Source organism: Myotis lucifugus, unplaced genomic scaffold (assembly GCF_000147115.1).
Source record: "Myotis lucifugus unplaced genomic scaffold, Myoluc2.0 scaffold_152, whole genome shotgun sequence".
Classification (NCBI taxonomy): Eukaryota; Metazoa; Chordata; class Mammalia; order Chiroptera; family Vespertilionidae; genus Myotis; species Myotis lucifugus.
Genome location: NW_005871200.1, coordinates 3000589 through 3022593, shown reverse-complemented (window position 1 = coordinate 3022593; position 22005 = coordinate 3000589). Strand labels below are relative to the sequence as shown.

At 36.0% G+C, this 22005-nt stretch overlaps 1 protein-coding gene across 7 annotated transcripts in view; it reads left to right on the top strand.

Moving 5' to 3' along the window:
• The window catches only part of RNGTT (RNA guanylyltransferase and 5'-phosphatase), a 200353-nt gene that overhangs the window by 80127 nt on the left and 98221 nt on the right, over positions 1-22005 (top strand). For 5 of the 7 annotated variants that reach the window (XM_023759335.1, XM_006095368.3, XM_023759336.1 and 2 more), the window contains 2 exons: positions 2610-2774; positions 17712-17780. In XM_023759335.1, coding sequence (XP_023615103.1) covers positions 2610-2774; positions 17712-17780 — 234 coding nt within the window. The remainder of the gene's footprint in view (positions 1-2609; positions 2775-17711; positions 17781-22005) is intronic. The other 2 variants (XM_023759339.1, XM_023759337.1) reach the window with 1 other exon arrangement.

Genomic DNA, 22005 nt, shown 5'->3' with positions numbered 1-22005 from the left:
ATGACTTATTTTCTCCAGGAAATTTTCAATGTGTATATATCTCACTTGTTGAATTACGTATATTTCAAACTATTTCAAACCTAGGAAACTCAAGGTCAGAAACCATCAAGTTTTAATCTTGTTCTGTTTGTGGCTACTGTATTCCTCAAAAGTAATGCTTTCCAAAATTGACTTACTCATATCACAGATCTTGGAATGATGTTCATTGGCCCCTAACAAGACAAAGGGTGGGTGTGGCTTTGTTTCTTCGTGAATGGGGGAGTGCTATCTCCTTTGCCTCTTGATATTGAGCTCTGCTTTAAAATACATTCAGTGCAGGTTCATTTCTTAGCCTGGGAACTTTGTCTTAGACCAGGGGTCCTCAAACTACGGCCCGCGGGCCACATGCAAATACAAATATTGTATTTGTTCCCGTTTTGTTTTTTTACTTCAAAATAAGATATGTGCAGTGTGCATAGAAATTTGTTCATAGTTTTTTTTTTTAAACTATAGTCCGGCCCTCCAACGGTCTGAGGGACAGTGAACTGGCCCCCTGTTTAAAAAGTTTGAGGACCCCTGTCTTAGACAATAGCCTTCTAATTCTTAAAAGAAAAAAAAAGTTTTCGGCATACGTAAAAGTATAGAGAATAATATAAGGAATACTATGTACCTACCAGTAGATTTGTTGAAGCTTAGCTTTGTCTTTTTTACTCCACTCCCATTTTAATAATAAATAAATCATTCTATATAATAAAAGACTAATATGCAAATTGACCAAACGGCAGAATAACTGGTTGCTGTGACGTGCACTGACCACCAGGAGCAGATGCTCAATGCAGGAGCTGCTCCCTGGTGGTCAGTGTGCCAGAAGCCAAGTTCACCGCTGGCAAGTGCAGCAGCGGTGGCGGGCACTCAGGACTCCTGGACTGGGAGAGGGTGCAGACTGGGCTGAGGGAACCCCCCCGAGTGCATGAATTTCGTGCACTGGGCCTCTAGTTATATGTATAATATCAGAAGTTTCTTGTGTACACCTCTGTCTTCTTATCCTTGACCCTCTTACCCAGAAGCAACAGCTCCTACCCTGAATTTGGTAGGAGTGTTTGTGATACCTTTACTATCAATGTATGTCTGTAAAATATATGTAGTGTTCTTTTGTAGGATTTCTAGTGTTATATAAATGTCATAGTACTGTACTGTAGTGCACAACATTTGCTCCACATTATTTTGTATAGATTTATCTGTGTTAATGCATGTAGGTTTGGTTCATTCACTTTAATTACCCTTAATTATTATATTGTATAAATGTATGGAATTTATCTTTTTTCCTCTTGATTAACATATGTGTTTCCATATTTTGCTGTTTAATTATTGTATTGAATAGTTTTATATATTTTTTTCTTTTGCACACGTGTCATAGTTTCTCTAGGACAGTTCTCATTCTTGGGATGTGGTCACTTGGGAAGTGTTTAAAAAGTCCAGTCCCTCATTTCCTACAACATGGAGATTCTAATTAATTTAGCAACTTAAGCTTTATTAGCTGCCTTGCTAAATTCCTTTCAGAAGTAGTTGTACCAATTTATCACAGCTGGTAATACATACCTAATTTATACCAAATGGCTATGTGTGAAATGATATCTTGTTTTTAATTTGATTTTTCCTAATTACTAATGAAGTAGTAATTTTTTTTAAGGATTCATCTTTAAAAAAATATATTTTATTGATTTTTTACAGAGAGGAAGGGAGATAGTTAGAAACATTGATGAGAGAGAAACATCGATCAGCTGCCTCCTGCACACCCCCTACTGGGGATGTGCAAGGTACATGCCCTTGACCGGAATTGAACCTGGGACCCTTCAGTCCGCAGCCCGACGCTCTATCCACTGAGCCAAACCGGCTAGGGTGAAGTAAAGCATATTTTATGTTTGCTTTTACTTGTTTGGACTTTTGTGATTTTATTATAGGTTCCAATGGTCTGTTCTTTTAATTTTTCTATTTGGTTGCCAATCATGCTCTTCACAATGTATAGGAACTAGTTATCTTTTCTCTATTTTAATTCTTTCTTGGATATAAATGTGGCAAACAATATATTTTCCATATTAGTATCCATTGAGCCACAGAAGTTTTTAAAAAATTTTTTTTCAAATATATTTTTTAGTGTTGATAGTATAACAAATAGCTCCAATTCCCCCCACCCCCATCCCCCTTTCTCCTAACCCCTACCTTCCCCCTCCCCCCAGGTCTTCACTACCCTATTGCCCCTGTCCATGGGCTATGCATATAAATATATAAATAATAAAAACAATTAGTGAGTATATTAATACTTTAATTCATATGTGAAAATTTTGGATCAGTTGTTAGTAGATTTATACCCTTTCCCCATACTATTTTATACATTTATAATTTTGAAATAACTGTGTGTGTGTGTGTGTGTGTGTATGCTTAGATATGCTTCCATCATTAGTCAAATTAATTTTCAGGGCTGGCATGTGGGGTTGTGCAGGCTCTATATTGGAGAACTCCAAAGGATGTAATTTACATAAACTACTATGTACAAAGTGAAAGCCTTGATAGTGATGCTGAAAAAATAGTTTTTAGAGTTAAAATTTAAATAACTGTCTCATTTAATTCAGGCACAACCAGTTGGAGATTGTGATTTTAATGTTCGTCTTCAGTGTATAGAACGAGAAATAATAAATCCTCGACATGAAAAAATGAAGACTGGGCTCATTGACAAAACACAGGAACCATTTAGTGTCAGAAATAAGCCATTTTTTGACATTTATACTTCAAGAAAGGTAACATTTTTAAAATAACACTTATAATGTATCCTAATTCAGCTTGGGAGAGGAATATGAATGATATTTTTCTGCCGAATTGTCTTGATTTTTCCCGAAATTTCTTGAATATAGTACTCTTTTGGATAAACATGTACAGTTACCAGGTCTTCTCCTCTTTAGTAAGATTCTCACTGATGGAAACTTAAACTAGGTTGTTTTCTTGTTTCTCATAATAGTTTTTGATTGATAGCTATTATGTTTTTTAAAAAGCTGTAAGCTGTGTAGAGTTACATAAGAGTGAAAATAACTTGTCAGGCCTTTTGAAATCAGCAGTTTTTAGTACATAGTCTATTTTAAACTAATCAGTTACATATATATGTATATATATACATGGAAAGTTTTCTTTATTTTTGTTGTTTGGACACTTAAAATGCATCATATTAAATATTCTGGGATAGTTTTTTTTTTTTTTAATTTAACAGTGTGGCTTAGAAATATTTCCATGTCAATGCATAGGGATTTGCAACATTATTTTTTAGCTGCTGCATACTATTTGACAATAAAGATGCACCATGAAGTTATTTTTGGGAAGAGGAATGGTTATGATATGATAGAATAATATGGGAAATATAGCAACTTATGCAATTATGTTTTAATTTCCTTTCTAATATAATCTCATAAGGTAGATGATAGAAGAAGTTTTTGTTGTATTTTACCTGCTTCTATTCATGTCCACTCAATTTGGTATTTCTTCTTGGATATAATATTAGCGATTATTCCAGCACCATTGATCCTTTTTCTTCTCAATATATATAAATATATTATAGAAAAAACAAATATAGAGTTATTCTTTTTTCACTGATATTTTGCATAATGCCTTCTTGGCATGGGGCTGTTGGTAGACTTCGACTGCCGTCATCTTCTCACAGTTCACTGCTTGCCTTTTGTGCCTCTTTTGACAGCAGACATATGATAGGGGTGCTTACAGGAGCCTGTACACTTCTGTGTTCTGCCCAATTGGTAGAATAAGGATAACGCTGGCACTTAACGTGGACCACACCTTTGGTGGAAACCTGCTAATTGCAGCTATGTACTCTTGCGGAAATATTTTCTAAATTATAAATAGAGTGTAAATTTGGGCAGAAGCCAAATTGTTTCAGTTTGCATTTGTTTTTTAAAAACTAATTTGACAGCTTGTGCTGTCTTAATTCAAAGTTCAGCACTGAAGAAAATGTGTCTTAGTATAGTTTCATTAGTCAAAATCAGTACTTCTTAGAAATATTTGGCAGTGGATAATTATAAGAATTGTTCTTTAGGGATCTGAAGCAGTTATATTGAACAACTTTCAATGTAGTTTTCATTAGAGAACCGTGATGCTCTTCCTTTTTTTCTTTATACTCAGCTTATTTAACCCCCTTTTTAAACCATATGATTTTTAAAAAAGAAGTCCTAATATTTAGAATTTTTATTATTAGTCTCATTTTCCCTCCGTTTCAGTTCTTACTGTTATTTCTTTTGTTCTTAGTTTCTCTTGAAATTCTTTTTGGTTGTAGAATACAGAAGGAAAGCACCTTTTATAGCAGAGTTGGTCTAAAGGGGAAAACAAGTAACACCAAATATGGGATAGTAGCTATAATTGACAGATTATTGCTCTAGAGAGTCTTCTTTTTATTATGAATTTTTAAAATAAATTTATCTTTATTGTTGAAAGTATTAGAGATGTCCCCTCCACCCCCATTGACCCCCTTCACCCCATTCCTGCCTCTTCCACAGGCCTCCTTTGCAAAATCTTATTATTATTATCTTTGCTAATGGGAATGGTAAATAGTGATATTATGAATGATAAAGCCTTTGTCATGGAAGTATATATCATTTTTATGAGGGAAGACATTTTTTATGTGGTTTTAAATAGTTTATAACTGTGGAAAAATGCATACTTTTTTAATAGACATTTCATTTCTGCATACCTTTAAAATTTTGAAGATAATTTTGATTTTAGGACTTTATTAGTATAGCTCTATTAGCCTTTTCCTTTTATGTAATTAGATCCATCAAACACAGTGCAGGGATAATGAGTTGTTCAGTGTTTAACTGAATATACATAGTTAAAATAAAGCATACAAAATAGTAACAACAAGAAGCAATTTCTCAAATAATAATTTTATTTGAATTTCTAGTTTGAAGGCCAATTAAAAAAGAATCATTTTTATTTATTTATTCATTTTACAGCTGAGTAGTATTCCATTGTATAAATGTATCATAGCTTTTTTATCCACTCATGTTCTGATGGGCACTTGGGCTGTTTCCAGATCTTGGCTATTGTAAATAATGCTGCAATGAACATAGGGGTGCATATATTCTTTTGACACTTAGATGTGGAATCTAATGAACAAGTTAAACTGACAGACAAAATAGAAACAGAGGCATGGATACATGGAACAGATTGACAGCTACTATCGGGGAGAAGGGTTAGGGGACTGGATGAAAGAAGATGAAGTGATTAAGCAAAAAATCCACATATATTTAACACATAGCATAGACAACAATGTGGTGACAGCCAGAGGGAAAGGGAGTGGTGGGGGGGGGGTCAGTGGAGGTGGGCAAAGGGGGGAAATGGGGGCGGAAAGAAACTTTGCTTTGGGCAATGGGTGCACGATACAGTGCCCATATGTTTTGTTGAGGCCTGTATGGTTTTGTGAACCAGTGTCATCCCATTAAATTTAATAAAACAACAACAAAAAACAATGGAAAATATGCTATAAGTTATATTAAAAAAGAAGAGAAATATGCATATATTCTATCTATTTTTTTATTCACAAGGATTTTCATTTCTTTCCATATCTTTATAGATTGCCTTATTTATTTATTTTTATTTTTTGGCATGTTCTTAGAATTCCCGGTCTTCGCCTAGGGACTCTGAGGGCACATACATGTCCACATATACTTTAGGCATATGTGTATACCCTGTGAGAAGAGGAGTGTGACTCACTAGGCTGAAGTAGGATGGGGCCTTTCTGGGAGAGAATGTAAAGGTAGACATATTAAAGAGAAGTAGTAAGAATTTTAAGTTGCACATAGGAAGTTAGTGACAGTACAGCTGATGAAAGCACATATTCTTTAAAGGTATATATAAAAGTCTAGTGAACCATGTAATTATTTGCTGCATTAAATTGTTGATAAATGCTTACCTTTAAGTACAATCACTATACCAGAGATATATTTTGCTATTTTATACAGCAAAATGAAGTACTTTATATAGTAGTTTAGATATAAATCTTAGGTTCTATTTTTATATGATTTTGAACTATTTCTATAGTAGCTCAAAATTGATACAAAGAATAAGGGAAATGTTATATGCTTTTTATATTGTAGAAAACAAAGTTTATTTCTTAAAGTCTCATTCCTTATTCCTGGTACTTTATTAGGCTGTAAAACATGTTTAGTTTACAGATAAATGCCATTTGGTATCTCAGTATGGGTTGTCCTCATCCAGAGATGTTCACTGTCTATTAAAGATCTCATTTGTGGTGCCTAACTGGGTCACTTTACCCATGCGACTATGGCATCATTCTACAGTCTGCCCCATCTTGACAATAATGCCCAACAAGGAAGTCATATGCTTTCCTGCTGATGCCTGTGACTTGGAGGATAGTCTAAATTGTGTCAACTATAGAAACACAGTGACAAAAACTTCTGTTGCAGTGAATTCAGGCCAACTGCATAGTCCCCTACAGAATGGTCCTTACTTAGACTCTAGGTGCAAGTATGGGAGTCCCCAGGGCCACCTTCATGTCAGACCTGCTGGCTACAAATTCTGCCGTCCCCAGGGACTCCCTTAGGTTTGATAGTTTACCAAACAGACTCACAGAACTCAGGAAAGCACTATACTTATGATTATAGTTTTACTGTAACTGGAGGCCAAAAGAGGAGCTGCATAGGGCAAATCTATGAGGTGCCCAGATGATAAGCTTCTGGTTGTCCTGTCCCTGAAGAGTCATGGATGGTGTTACCTACTCCTGGTTAGTATATATGACAGTATTAGAATATTGCCAACCAGGGAAGCTCACCTAAGTGTTTGAGATCCAAAGTTTATATTGTCACATCCCACCTGCATGGCTGACCTTTAGTTTGCAGCCCCTCCCAGAGGTTTGGCTAATACATTTAGTCTCCAGTTCCTCTGGACGTCAGAACTGATATGGCATAATCGAAAGCCCCCATCATAAATCATATTGTTAAATTTTTTGGCAAGCAAAGATACTTTCATCAGGCAGGACATTCCAGGGGCTAGAGCTCACCTCCCAGGAGTGGAGGGCATAGGCCAGACCTCTCTTTTGGTAAAGTTACTTCTTCAGTATACACTCACTCAAACAAAGGATTTTTTTTAAAAAAATCTTCACCTGAGGATGTTTTTTTCCATTGATATTTAGAGAGAATGGAAGGGAGTGAGGAGGGGAGAGAGAAACATTGATGTGAGAGAGACACATTGATTGGTTGCCTCCCTCACATGCCCAGAGCCAGGGATCGAACCTGCAACCCAGGTACATACATGCCTTTGACTAGGAATCAAACGCGTGACTCTTTGGTCCACGGGGCGATGCTCTAACCACTGAGAAAAACCGGCCAGGGCCAAAGGATGTATTCAATGAGGTAGATTGTTTTGCAATTTACCATAATGTTCTTTGTTTGAAAGTCTTAAATTATATTTTACAAATAAATGTGATTTCCATTTATGCTCAAATTAAAATATTTAACTTCTTTCTTGGTTTCTTTATCTCTGTAATTTTTGTCGTTTTTCTTGTGACATTCAGACCAGCCACTCTTGTAGTTTAGTTTTATTTGTAATTGCATCACTTATGTGTTTATGGCTAAGTATTCATTCTGTCCTTGCATTCCTTCCAAAAATGCTTAGCATTCTTCCAAACTAGTAGGTCATGTTTTTCTACCCATAAAGGAAATACTCACCTATACTTCTTACCGGCTGCAATTTGGATACACATTTTAGAAAAGATTTAGGAGAGGTTTCCCTGAAAAAAACAAAAAACAAACAAAAAAACCAACTTAAAACATGCTAAGGAAATTTGGATTACATGTAGGCAGTGAGGAGCATTTGAGGGTTTTTAGATGTGATTGTTACACAACAAATTGTTTTAGAGTCAGTTCTAGCAGTAGTGAGTAGAAATAGTTTGGAGAAAGGACGTTAACCTACAATCAAGAAGACCAGTTAGGAACCTCTTACTATTGTCCCCACTGGCGATATGAAGGCAATATGGGGTAGTTTGGATAAAGTTATTAACTATGAATGATGATTTTAATATTTAAAAAATATCTCACCCCTTTAATAATCTGTATATTAATTAAACCAACAGCTTTTAAACGTCTTATAATTTTTAATGTTTTCATTTTACACAAGTTTTGGGGATATAATATATTCCATGTGTATTCTTCCTAACTGATACATATTAGCCTGTTTTTTATCAATTCTGTCATTGTGCTATTCACTTTATATTTATTGAGCACGTGTTTATTGAAGTGAGAACTTACTCTATGCCAGATTACTGTAATAGATGTTGAGGATACAGTGGTAATAAGATGTGATTCTTGACCTTAAATAGTCCACAGCTCAGTTTGGTAGTCAGACAATTAAACGGGAAAATCCTGTGATGGAGGGAAGCACAGGGTGCTATGGGAATATGCCAAAGGAGTGTGTATGTGTGTGTGTGTGTATCTATCTATCTATCTATCTATCTATCTATCTATCTATCTATCTATCATCTATCTATCTTAAACTGGGAATGTGAATCCCTGGTTTAGAAGAACAGTTAAGAACATGGACTCTGGAGCCAGAGTGATTTTGGGGTTTCACTTCCTTTCTGTGTGACATATGCTAAGTTCTAAACTTCACCTTCAAAATGGGGATAATAGTGGCTCCTACTTCTTAAGATTGTTATGAGGCTAAAATGAATTAATGTATGTAAAGTGCTTAGAACAGTGCTTGGCACATAGTGTTATATGTGTTACCTTTTCCTCCTCCTGTTTGTCTCTTTTTTAAAATGGATACATAATTAGTACTCAGTAATATTTGAGTAAAACCGTGAATGATAGTGAAATTATAATTACTTTTCTATTCTCTCAGAAGCCTTTAAACATCTGTATTAAAAACACGTAGTGTAAAATAACTATTTTGTGTGTAGTTAGGTCCATATTAACCAAAAGTCATAAACTGGTAGGTCTCAGAAAGTTTAAGCTTATATAATATTTAAAAAATAATGAAATTGCTTGTAGGTGAGGATGCCCTCTCCAGCTTGTCATAGTTCTCACTCATCCATATTATCTTATATCCAGTCCTGTTCAGGCCTGGCACCTATAAGCATTTGAGTTAGTGACTTCTGAAACTCTGACACTGGTTCTTCCAGGATAGAGACTGGTTGATTTCTTTTAAATCTCATATACTTGGTAGAGTGGTTATCAGTTACTGGCACTAAATGAATGTTTGCTGAATGAATAAGTGAATGAATGATGCCTCCATTATGAGTTTCAAAATAAGACTAACAACGACCAAAAATAATAAATAAACTGTATGTTCTAGATAAATTTTGTTTTTAGATTTTTTAACTTGTCAAGAGGGTTTCACTAGAATTATTATGCTTAATTTTAATTTCAGTGATATGGGTTAATGAAAGAGCCAATGACAATATTCCAGAGGCTATTTATATTTTGATTAGCTAATTTTAATGTTATAGTTGCTTAAGCATTATTGGTAAATACAGTAATAGAAATCAAATTATTGTTTTTAAAAGAAGATAATGATATTGACTTTTTATCGAGGAGAAAGGTGAGTTTTGTAGAATGATTTTGTACTGAGTAGAGGAATATTGAGGGTACAGAAGCACTGGATAATCTTAGTCTAAGCCAGAAGTTAAACTTTGGGAATAAAAAAAGGCTAAAGAGTAATGTAGGTGAATGGAAATTCCATTTTGGAGGGATTGGAAAAACTAAACCTTGAATTTTAGGGGAGTCATGAAAGCACATAAAAAATCAAAAGCTATTATATTGAGTGTTCTTAGGCAGTCAGTTGAGGCTATGTGGAAATATTTGCTCAGGAAACATCTGAGGTGAGTGAACTAGTCCATAACAGAAAGGTAGAGATATTCTTATCTCATTTAAGAAAAGTATTATTTTTCTATACTGTAATGAATTGATGTTGCCAATGCCCATTCCCAGTGACATTGCAGATTCATTTTCTTCTTTATTTGTAGTCTTAAGCTATCATTTTGCTTATTTCTAAAAGGTTCCTTTCTATGCTTCGTAACTTTACAGTTTCTGCTTTGTTTCTAATGTTTCTAATTTCAAGCCCTTTTGCATTATCTTTCTCTGCTTATGCACTTATAGTGATTTGGTTTCCAATTGCTTTCTGATCTATAGATATATAAAGTGTCAATTCTACTCAGTCACCTGGTATAACCTAATGGAAAGTTACATGCCTTCTCTAGGCTGTATGATGGTATTCAAGTGATGCTACTGTATTCATAGATAAGCAGATTTTATAGGTAAAGCTTTATAAAATACTATCATGCTTTATTAATAACTAGAGGCCCAATGCACGAAATTCGTGCAAGAGTAGGCCTTCCTTCCCCTAGTTGCCGGCACCAGCTGCCCTCTGGCACCCAGGACCCAGGACCTGGGCTTCCCTCACAGCCCTGGCTTCGTCGGGAAGGTTGTCCGGAAGGACGTCCAGTCTAATTAGCATATTATGCTTTTATTATTACAGATGATTTGATATATTATTGTAAATATTTCTCTCTTCTTCATGTCCAGTGTGGCTAGAGAGCAGTCCGGTTTCTGAGTAGGGGCGGTTGGGGATTGAGAAAATGAAAGAAAGAGACGAACACAGAGATGGAAGGAAAAAGCTGGGGCTGGGTGGGAACGCTGTCCTCTGATGGAGAGACAGGGACCCATAGCCAACCAGCGTGTTTATTTTATACAGCAAAACCCAGGAAGTTTTACTAAAGGTCAAGACAAAGGAGATTATGTGCATTCTTGGGTAGGCCTGAGTCGTATTCATTCCTGGTGCTTGGCTGGATTTAAATAACAAAACCCACACCCTGGCACCTGGGCTGAAGGTCAAGCTGACAACACTCCTGCCTCTGGCAAAGCATGTTTCCAGGATGTGGCTTTGCCAATGCCACTGGATTCAGCTGACAATAATTAAAGAAATGCTCATGTGTCTTCCCAGGCGCTCTCTACATATTATGTCTACTATCTTAAATTTTATTCAACTATCTTCTAATTTTATTTGGGGAAAAAATAATCAAGAAAGTTATAATTCTAAATAATACCCTAGGATTTTTAGAATAATTCACCCATATTCCACTTTAATAGCTTCTCCTAAGTTTTACAGTTAAATATTTTTAAAGTAAGGTATTTGTTGTTGTTTTTAGAAGTGTTTAACAAACATTTTGGTTAATTTAAATAGAACTGTGTTTCTGAAGAAAAATTAAGAGGGAGAAATGGCTAATTACTTCTTTGCATTTAATATTTTTACTGTTAAATTAAAATTAAGGTATTATTTAGGCATATGTAGGCTTATATTATCATTGGGTCCCCAGTATCCAACTGCTACCTGGGTTTCTAGCATAAGTAGGCAGTCAGAGAATATCTACCCTAATCAGTACTGAATGTGATTTTATTTTTATTGTGATGTTACCACAACAAATTATCTAAGAAAACCTTAGCACATCTTACATAAGAATACCAGTGCAATTCATAAATTAGTTTTACTTAAAATATAGAAGAGGCAAAAAACAGAGTAGCTTAAAAGTATAGGACAGTCTATTTGGGAATATAATATTAGAGCCAAAAAATACCAAAGTGAGTTTTAACATTATTTGGTATTTAAATTATTGAAATAAAACTTGACCTTTCAAGCCATGGTATTTAAACGAAGTCTTTAACTAACTCTTTTTGGCTCCTTGGTAACTACTTCTTCCTTTGAGACTGTGCCTGACTTAAAACTCTTTTCTCAAGGGCTGCCCATCATCCTTGCTTAATACAACTTCCCTATGTTTTGTTTGACCTACTTGTAAACCCTGGGTTCTCCATTTCTTGGACATTTTTTATTCTGATTTTTATTCTGATTTAGTTACTTTGACTTTGACAACTTATCCCTGGCTATATTCCTACTTTAAAGTTTTAAGTTAGACATACTACTTTCTTTTTTTAAAGACTCAACATTTATTTGTTTTTAATGATTTCAGAGAGGAAGGGAGAGAGAGAGAGAGAGAGAGAGAGAGAGAGAGAGAGAGAGAGAGAGAAAGAAACATCAATGATGAGAGAGAATCATTGATCGGCTGCCTCCTGCATGCCCCACACTGGGGATCGAGCCCGCAACCTGGGCATGTGCCCTTGACCAGAATCAAACCCAGGACCCTTCAGTCTACAGACGCGATCCTCTATCCACTGAGCCAAACCGGCTAGGGCGATACTGCTTTCTAAACACAACTTCCATCTTTTAAAACTAGTGAGACATCTCATCAATACATTTCAACTTCTCTGCCATCCAGTGAGTCATGAACCTCTTCAACAGTGTCTGGGTCTTAGCCTTAGGGAAAGTAGTCCTCCTTATTGGTTATGTAATCTCAGCCCAAGTGGCTTCTTCCCTTATATCTGTGATCCTAAATACTCTAGAGTTTTCCTTAGTTTCTTAGGGTGAAAGCTAATAATGATTTGTGACCTTTCTACTTTTCTCAGTGCAATGAATTTCTTTTTCTTTTTTAAAAATATATATTTTATTGAATTTTTACAGAGAGGAAGGGAGAGGAATAGAGAGTTAGAAACATCGATGAGAGAGAAACATCGATTCAGCTGCCTCCTGCACACTCCCTACTGGAGTGTACATGCCCTTGACCAGAATCGAACCTGGGACCCTTCAGTTTGTAGGCCGATGCTCTATCCACTGAGCCAAACCGGTTAGGGTGCAGTGAATATTTCTGTAAGCACACTTTAGCTCCATCTCTCAAATCTCAGCCTACTATGTTTTCATTTGGTATGAAATACTTAAAATTTTTCTTTTGATTTTTTTCTTTTATTTGTGGGTTATTTAGAAATTTGTTATTAAGTTTCCAAACATTGGAGAGCTTTCCAGGTATCTTTCTCTTACTGATATATAATTTAATTCATTGTGGTCAGAAGACATTCTTTGTATTACTTTGACCTACCTATAAATGTGTTGTATGCACTTGTGGAAAAAAAGTGTTTCTCCTGTTTTTGAGTGGAATGTCTTATAATTTTCAATTAGGTCTGATTGTTTCAGTGTTCATATTTTTACTGGTTTTCTGTCTGTGTTCTGTAAGTTTTTTCAAGACATCTTTATGCCTGCTTTTTGATTTTCAGTGTTGTATCTTTTTCCTTTTTTTATTTCAGTTGGAAAAAGTGCTACACATTTTTTTCTTCAAGTTCATTGATTTCTTTTCCCTATGTTATATTCAGTCTGCTGATAATCCATTGATTATCATTTTCTTTTGTTGTTGTTTTTTTAATCCTCACCCTAAGATATTTTTCCCCCCATTGATTTTTAGAGGGAGTGGAAGGGAAGGGGAGAGACACAGGGAGAGAAACATCCATGTGAAAGAGACACACTGGTTGCCTCCTGCATGCACCCCTACCAGGGATGGAGCCTGCAGCTGATGTACGTGCCCTTGACTGGAATTGAACCCAATACCCTTCAGTCCGTGGGCTGCCGCTCTAACCACTGAGGCTCTAGGGCTCATTTTCATTGATTAGCATTTTCCCCCTGATACTGTGTTTTATTTCTTGCATTTCCATTTGTCTCATTTTTATAGTTTTTATTTTTATCTCTGTGAAGTTCCATATTTGTTCAGACATGTTTTCCACCCTTTTCTTTAAAATGTTAGGGCTGTTTTAAAGTCTATTTGATAATTCCAAAATATGGGCCATGTTTTTTTTTTTTTTTTCTGTCACATTATTTTATTTTTTAATTATTTTTTTTGGTGATTTTTTTCTTTTCTTTTTTTAAAAATTTTGTTTTATTGCTTAAAGTATTACAAACAGTATCACATATGTCTCCTTTTTTTCCCCCCCCTTGACCTTCCCCTGGCCTCCCCTACCCCCCAATGTCTTATGTCCATTGGTTATGCTTATATGCATGCATACAAGCCTCCGATGTATCTCTTACCCCCCCCCCCCACCCGACGAGCCTCCTTGGCTTCCCGCTGTAGTTTGACAGTCTGTTCGATGCTGCTCTGCTCTGTATCTATTTTTGTTCATCAGTTTATAATGGTCTTTATTATCCATAAATGAGTGAGATCATGTGGTATTTTCTTTCATTGCCTGGCTTATTTCACTAAGCATAATGCTCTCCAGTTCCATCCATGCTGTTGCAAATGGTAAGAATTCCTTCTTTTTTACAGCAGCATAGTATTCCATTGTGTAGATGTACCACAGTTTTCTAATCCACTCATCTGCTGATGGGCACTTAGGCTGTTTCCAGATCTTAGCTATGGTGAATTGTGCTGCTATGAACATAGGGGTGCATATATCCTTTCTGATTGGTGTTTCTGGTTTCTTGGGATATATTCCTAGAAGTGGGATCACTGGGTCAAATGGGAGTTCCATTTTTAACTTTTTGAGGAAACTCTATACTGTCTTCCATAGTGGCTGTACCAGTCTGCATTCCCACCAGCAGTGCACGAGTGTTCTTTTCTCCGCATCCTCTCCAGCACTTGTCATTTGTTGATTTGTTGTTGATAGTCATTCTGACAGGTGTGAGATGATACCTCATTGTTGTTTTGATTTGCATCTCTCGGATGATTAGTGACTTTGAGCATGTTTTCATATGTCTCTTGGACTTCTATATGTCCTCTTTTGAAAAGTGTCTATTTAGGTCCTTTGCCCTATGGTCCATCATTATGTCTTGTTCTATTGACTGCCTTATCTATTAAATGTAGTCATTATTTTTCTTATTTTTTATGTGTGTGTGTGGTACATTTTTATTGGATGCTGGACACTCATTTTTCTGTGTGAACACTAGAAACTGAGGTAAATATCTTTGTGCTTAGTGTGGACCTACCTCTTCTTTCAGTTTAATGTACCTCATTTTGGGGAGAGGAGTTAGTGGTTGAATCAGTGTGTTCTGTATTTGCGATGGGTTTATATTGCTATAGTTATCTTCAGTGCTCAACGACTTTGCATTCCTTCAGCAGATGACTGCTGTTAACAATGGGTATAAAGTGGTTTTGCCCATTTTTCCTGCTTCACTTTTAGCTTTCAGTAGACTCTGCTTGCTTATACCACATAGTGGTCTATTTTTTGCTCTTGTGTGCTCCCTCATCTATAAACAACTGTTTCTTGTCACTCAGTGCCTGACTTGTGGGAACCACGGTTTTCTTAGTTTTCCTCCTAAAGTCTTAGTATTAATAGTAGTATTAGACCTTGAGCCCCTAGTCTCAGGGATGGGTTTTCCCTCAGTGAGCCTGCCTCTCTCTCTCCCTAGAGGAGACTGAACTTTGCCCTGCATAGGCAGGATGTTTTGGCAGGAGCAGGTTTTTTTTTTGCTTTTTATCAATGTAATATCCTTGGCCCAAGGCTGTTTTTGGCTGCTATGTATCTAGGTGACTTTATTCTCAGATAACATTGTGTTATTTAGTCTTGCCAACTCTGTATTTTATACTGTTACTTTATTACATACTTTATGTTTAGGGATGGCCCAGTGTATGAAGTTGAGAAGTTTGGTCTAAGAATGGAAAAGCTGTTTACTTGCTATAAATGATGTACCTACAATAAAAGGGGAACAAGTTTTTTAACCCTTTAAAAGTGTTTTTTAAAAAGATGATTGTGATATTTGGTTTTTATTACATCATTCCTCAGCAGGACTATGCTATGAATGTAGCAAGTTACTTTTTCTTACATAATGGGGTACATGAAGTATCCAGTTATATATATTTTTCTTATTTGAACTTTTATTCATCATTCATGGATATTTGAAAAACATTGATATAGAACATAAAGGTCTTATATATATAGCTGTACTTCTAAATATGAGCATAGGTTTCAAAAATATTTTTTCTCCAGGGTGAATAGATAACATATATGAAACAAAGCGTTTAGTTTAACATTGCCTTCCAAAGTTATAGCAAGAGTGTCAGCTGATATTTTTTGACATTTTGATGGTTGGAGTTTATTTTCACCTCTTGAAAGAAATTTATAAGAAATCAGTGCTTTGAATCCATATTGAATTTTTAGTTAGGCAGAGTTCCTCCTCAGATGGCTAGGTCATTTAAACCTTTGAGTAAATTGGAGATCAATGTATGAATCTCAGATCTGTCCTGAAATTTTTGCCTATTTGGCTAAACTCTCGACAACATGGTTCTAAGAGATCCAGTTGGCAAGCTCCCCACTTTCATAGTGTTATAATGAGAGGAAAGAACAAAACAAAACAGAAAATATTAAGAGTTCTATACATATGTTTTAAGTTGAGGCAAATATACATAGCATAAAATGGACCTTTTTAACAAATCTTAAGCATACATTTCAGTGGCATTAAATTCGTTTACATTGTCGTGTAACCATTACTGTCATCTACCTCCAGATCGATTTTCACCTTTCTAAACTGAAACTCTACCCATTAAACACTAACTCCTCATTTACCCTCACCCTAGCCTTTCTGATTTCTGTCCTTAGGAATTTGACTAAGGAGCATTACAGTTTTAAGGGACTGTAGATATTCAAACTCAAATTGGTCTTTAAGCAGTTAGGAACTAGGATCGCTCTAATTTTGCTCACTGCCCCAGTTTAGAGAAATTACAGATTTTGAAGGAAGTAATGGCAGAGAAGGTAAAGGTCACAGTTGGGGAGGAGAAACACTAATCTTGTTGCATGTGAAATACACTTGAAATTTCGGTTGTTGCTGTTGGAATGTAAATCTCCCTATAAGTGAGTGTAGTGGTTTTAAGAGGATGTGATTATGATAAAAGATTTGGATTAGATAACCCACAACAAATCCTAAAATTTGGAGACACATATATGAATCCCAAAACTTTCCTATCTGGCTCTGTGAAAGTATATTTTGTTCTCTTCCCTGAAATGCAGAAATCAATATTAGGATTTCTGGCCATGATACACATGTTCAGTTCTTCAAAATAATAAAAATCCATGAAAAGGAAGAATTTAAAACAACTTGTTCAGAACTAATTAGAGAGCATTGGATCTTATAACTCTGCTCTTTAGCAGATAAGGCTTTGAGAAAACAGATAAGGCTTGCTATTTGTATTTTGTACTGTGCATCCCTTGTACTGCAGTTCTTTGCTTGAAAAAAAATATAGGAAAAACCAAAAAAGAAAAGAAACAGTAAGACAAAAAAGTAAGGCTAAAATTTTTTCTGCTTGAGGGTTTTGGAAAAACACAGGTGATGTATTTTCGGATTGTGTTTCCTATGTCTGAGTTAGTTGTGGTTACAGATTCTCAGGGGATTCTCCCACACACTCCATCCCCAAGCAGGTTTCTCTGCTGTCTCCTTTGTTCTATATGTTTATTTTTTATTCCCTTTATTTATTACTTCCCAGAGTTTCTCCCTTTATTTTGTCAGTGAGACCAATGCTTTAAATCCACATTGAATTTTCCATATTAAAATTCCTTTCATCCTGACTCAGCAATGCATTTAAAAATGTTTTAAATATTTTATCCATCATTTTGGTTGTAGTTAGGACTGTTATTCAAGATATCTAGCCTGCCATAGAATGGAAATCTTCACATATTAAAAAACATACCTTATAATGTATTAACCTATATTCCTCTGGACAACCCCTCTCTTTCATTTTGCATTTCAGTTCTTAAAACTTAAGAAAAGTTTTTATAAAGTTTACAGAATTTAAAATACCTTTAATTAAAGTGATTATTGTATTGATTATTGTATTTCTGAAAATACATATATTTATTTTATAGCTACTTGAAGGAAATTTTGCAAAAGAAGTTAGCCATGAAATGGATGGACTTATTTTTCAGCCTACTGGAGTAAGTTCATTTGTGTGTGTGGGGGGTGGTGGTAGTGGTGGTGGTGGTGGTGGTGGTGGTGGTGGTGGTGGTGTGGTAGATATGTATGTACATGTACATACATGCATGTATCTATAAAGTACATTTTTTCTCAGGCACATTTATTTAGTATTAATTATTTCTGTAATCACTGTTTTTCCTTAAAACAAACTGTTATAAAAGATTTCATTTATACTGAATATATAAAATAGTGAAATGAACAGTTTTTTGCTTTTTCACTCAGTGTAAGAAGTAAATATAGCTGGTTGTTATTTTTCAAGAAAGTTAGTCTTTAATATAATAATCTTATAAAATGAATGTTAATTTATGTTTCTTTACTATAAATCTATCAATAATATTATATAAATGTTTATTTCTTACTGTAGGCCAATATACCTTTAAGTATTCTTACCCCCTTTGGCTCCCTCCACCTAGCCCCTACCCCACCCCAAGTCTTCACTGCACTATTATCTGTGTCCATGGGCTATGCATTTATGCACATGTTTTTTGGTTAATTGTTAACCCCACCGTCCCCCACCCCGAAATCTGTCAGTCTGTTCCATGCATCCATTCCTCTGGACCCATTTTGTTTGTCAGTTTATTTTGTTCATTAGATTCCACATATAAGTGAGGTCATGTGATACTTGCTTTCACTAACAGTTGCCCTTGCCAAAAATGATAGAGGGGGAAATCTTCTGTGGTCTAATGAGGAGGAGATGGAGGAGAGTTAGATGCTGGGGACAGAAATTGTAGAAAATGCTATCTTAGGAAATATGGAAGTTAGATCTTTTAAGTTTCAGTATTTTCTAGGCCTAATCTCCATTGGAAAGATTTAAAGTCTAAATATAACAGTAACTACAGTAAATTTCATTGTGTTAAACTCACGGTTCAGACCCATGCATATGTGAGATTTTGGTGGTATGTAAGAGAAGTGGCCTGACAGGTGAGTCTCTGTGATGTCCAGTATAGTCAGTTGATTTATTAGTCTATTCCCATTCTAGCAACCACACTTGTTATTACAATGATTTTGTAAGTGATATCTGGTAAGGCAAGACTCTCTGCTCTTTGCCAGGATTTTCTTAAATATTTGTGGATATTTGGTTTAACATATAAGGTTTAGAATCAGTCATATTACCGAAAAATTCTATTGGGCATTTATTTGGAATTGATTTGAATTTAGATTAATTTGGAGAAAATAAATGTTTTTACAGTGTTAAATTACCTTATGGATATGGAATAGCTCTTTTCAGGTCTTTTTCTGCTCTCTAATTGAGTTGAAATTTTTAATTGTTTCTAATCCAATTTCTAAATATTTACTATTTTCCATTTTTTTAGTAAACGGTGACTTTAGAAGAATTTGCTACTTCTAGGGTGCCGTCACACTGTTGATTATTTTATTGGTTCACAACCTTGCTGAACACTGTTAGTTCTGTTAGTTCTAATAATTGTCTAATTATATATATTGGCCAGAACCTCTAGTACTGGTTTAAACAATGGCTCTCATTGGATGGAGGAAAGGGAGACATTTATCCTTTATTTCAATCTCAAAGGGAATGTGGCTAAATTTTCTCCATTAAGTATGTTTTTGGTAGATTTCTGTTAGATATCTTTTATCATGTTAAGAAATTTTTGTTTTTACAAAGGGTTTTTTTTCCCTCCCCCCAATCAGAGGTAGATTTTGGGAGTTAACAAATGTCTTTTCTGTTACCTGTTATCTATGCTTTTCTGTTGAGAGTATCATGCCATTTTTCCCTTTTATGACATTCATGTAGTAAATTACAGTAATTTCCTCATGTTGATCCATTCTTGCATTCTGGGATAAATGCTACTTGATCATGTTATATATAATTTTTAATATACCTTTGGATTTGGTTGTAATAGTTTTTTGAGAATTTTTGCTACCTTATTTCTTACAGTTCTTTTCTCTATTTTTTAATATATTCAAAATAAAAGAGGTAATATTATGGAAAAATTATATAGGCTCCAAGTAACATTCTTATAATACATGGCCATGATATTAAAAGTCAATTAAACTATCATGGCTTATACTGGAAAATAGAGTAGTTCCTTCTCCTACCCTTCCCCAGACCCAAAGTGCACTCCTAGGAGGTAATCATTGTTTGTTGTTTTAGCTGCTTTTTTTCTTCCTTTATTTGCAAAATCTATTTATGCTGCTCGCTCTTGGTGTTTCGTTTTGCACATGATCTGCTTACTTTCTACTAGAACAGGATTGAGCTTTCTAACTCTACCAACACTCCATCACCCTCCTCCTCTGTATTATACAATTATAATTATTGCACATGTTTGGTTAAATGAATATTCAGTATTTGTATTTCTATGGTAACATAAATATTATTCACATCTGAGTCAACTAGTAAATTTTTCTTTCTTAGAAAACTTTTCTTGCCTAGAGTTCGGAATTGCTTAGTTGCTTGTTATGATTATTACTACTTCTTTCCTTAAACTCTGTAAAACAACTGTTAAATTTTTATTACCTGATAAATGGTAATATATCCAGTCCAGTTTTTACTTGAAGGCATTCCTTCTGAAGCCCTCACTTTGTCTCCCCCTTCTAAACCACAGCACATTGTAATATTGCAGAGATCCCTTTGTACTTCTTAGGTTCTTCCTTGAGATTTTTAACTTATTCCATGTCCTGATTCCAGAAAGGTGAAATTCTGATGAGTTCATAATTGATTCCACTTTTTGTGCATCTGCTGCTTTCATTACTACACGCAGACAGTGTTAAAGATAGGTATTCCTAAGTTACCCCTGTTAGTCTGATGGTAATATATTAGGGTGTATGTATAAAGGAAATGGAAAAGTAGTTGTGAAGTGTCTTCCATGTTACCTTAGGCATGGACAGTTAATCTCACAGCTCTTTAAGCAACACTCACACATACACATCACATCACAAAATGATTTAATTAATTTTAGACCAGCTTGGTCAAAGTGATTTCTATCTTCATACAAACCTTTGTCTTTCCCATGACAGTCTAGGTCCTGGTCACCAATCCATATCATTTCTTTCCCTGACATGGAGTTTCTTGGGTTCTCTGATACCAGCTGATCTTATTCTGAGGCCTCCTGTCCAAGAGAGATGTAACATTTTGACGGAAAAGAGCAACAGTTTGGGCCCTAATGAGATCTAGGATTTCTGTGCATACTTGGTCTCCCCTGGTCTCTATTCCACAGGACTTATGGAGCAGTGGTTTGCTTTTTTTTTTTTTTTAAATATATTTTATTGATTTTTTACAGAGAGGAAGGGAGAGGGATAGAGAGTTAGAAACATCGATGAGAGAGAAGCATCGATCAGCTGCCTTCTGCACACCCCCTACTGGGGATGTGCCTGCAACCAAGGTACATGCCCTTGACCGGAATTGAACCCAGGACTCTTCAGTCCCCAGGCCGATGCTCTATCCAGTGAGCCAAACCGGCTAGGGCTGGTTTGCTTTTATGATGCCAAAATTAATGTTATTTTCTATCTTTCTCCTTGAACAGTTGTTACTTAATTGCCAAATATCTTTAGGACTAAAACAGGTCACTTAAATGATTTTTCTCTAAGCAAAAAAAAAAAAAAAAAAAAAAAAAAAATTCTCCTTTGAACATATTTGCCAGTGATGCATCTGATAAGGGGTTAATACCCAGAATTTATAAAGAACTTATACAACTCAACACCAAAAAACCCAAATAATCTATACTAATAAAAGGGTAATATGCTAATTAGACCAGGAGACCTTCCAGGAGACCTTGTGGACGTCCTTCCGGACAAAGCCATGGTGGTGAGGCCGAGGCAGAGGCGGTTAGGTGTGATCAGGCCAGGAGGGGAGGGCATTTGGGGGTGAGCAGGCCACCAGGGGGCAGTTGGGGGCGAGCAGGCTGTCGGGGGGGCAGTTGGGGGTGATCAGGCTGGCAAGGGGGGGTTGTTGAGGGTGAGCAGGTCAGTGGGGGGCAGTTGGGGGCGATCAGGCTGGTAAGGGGGGGTTGTTGGGGGCAAGAAGGCCAGTGGAGGGGGAAGTTGGGGGCAAGCAGGCCAGTAGGCAGAGTGGTTAGGGGCAATCAGGCAGGCAGGCAGGTGAGCAGTTAGGAGCCAGCGGTCCCAGATTGCGAGATGGATGTCTGACTGCCGATTTAGGCCTGATCGGGAGGTCCCAGATTGGAGAGGGTGCAGGCCGGGCTGAGGGAACACCCCCCCCCCCCCCCCCCC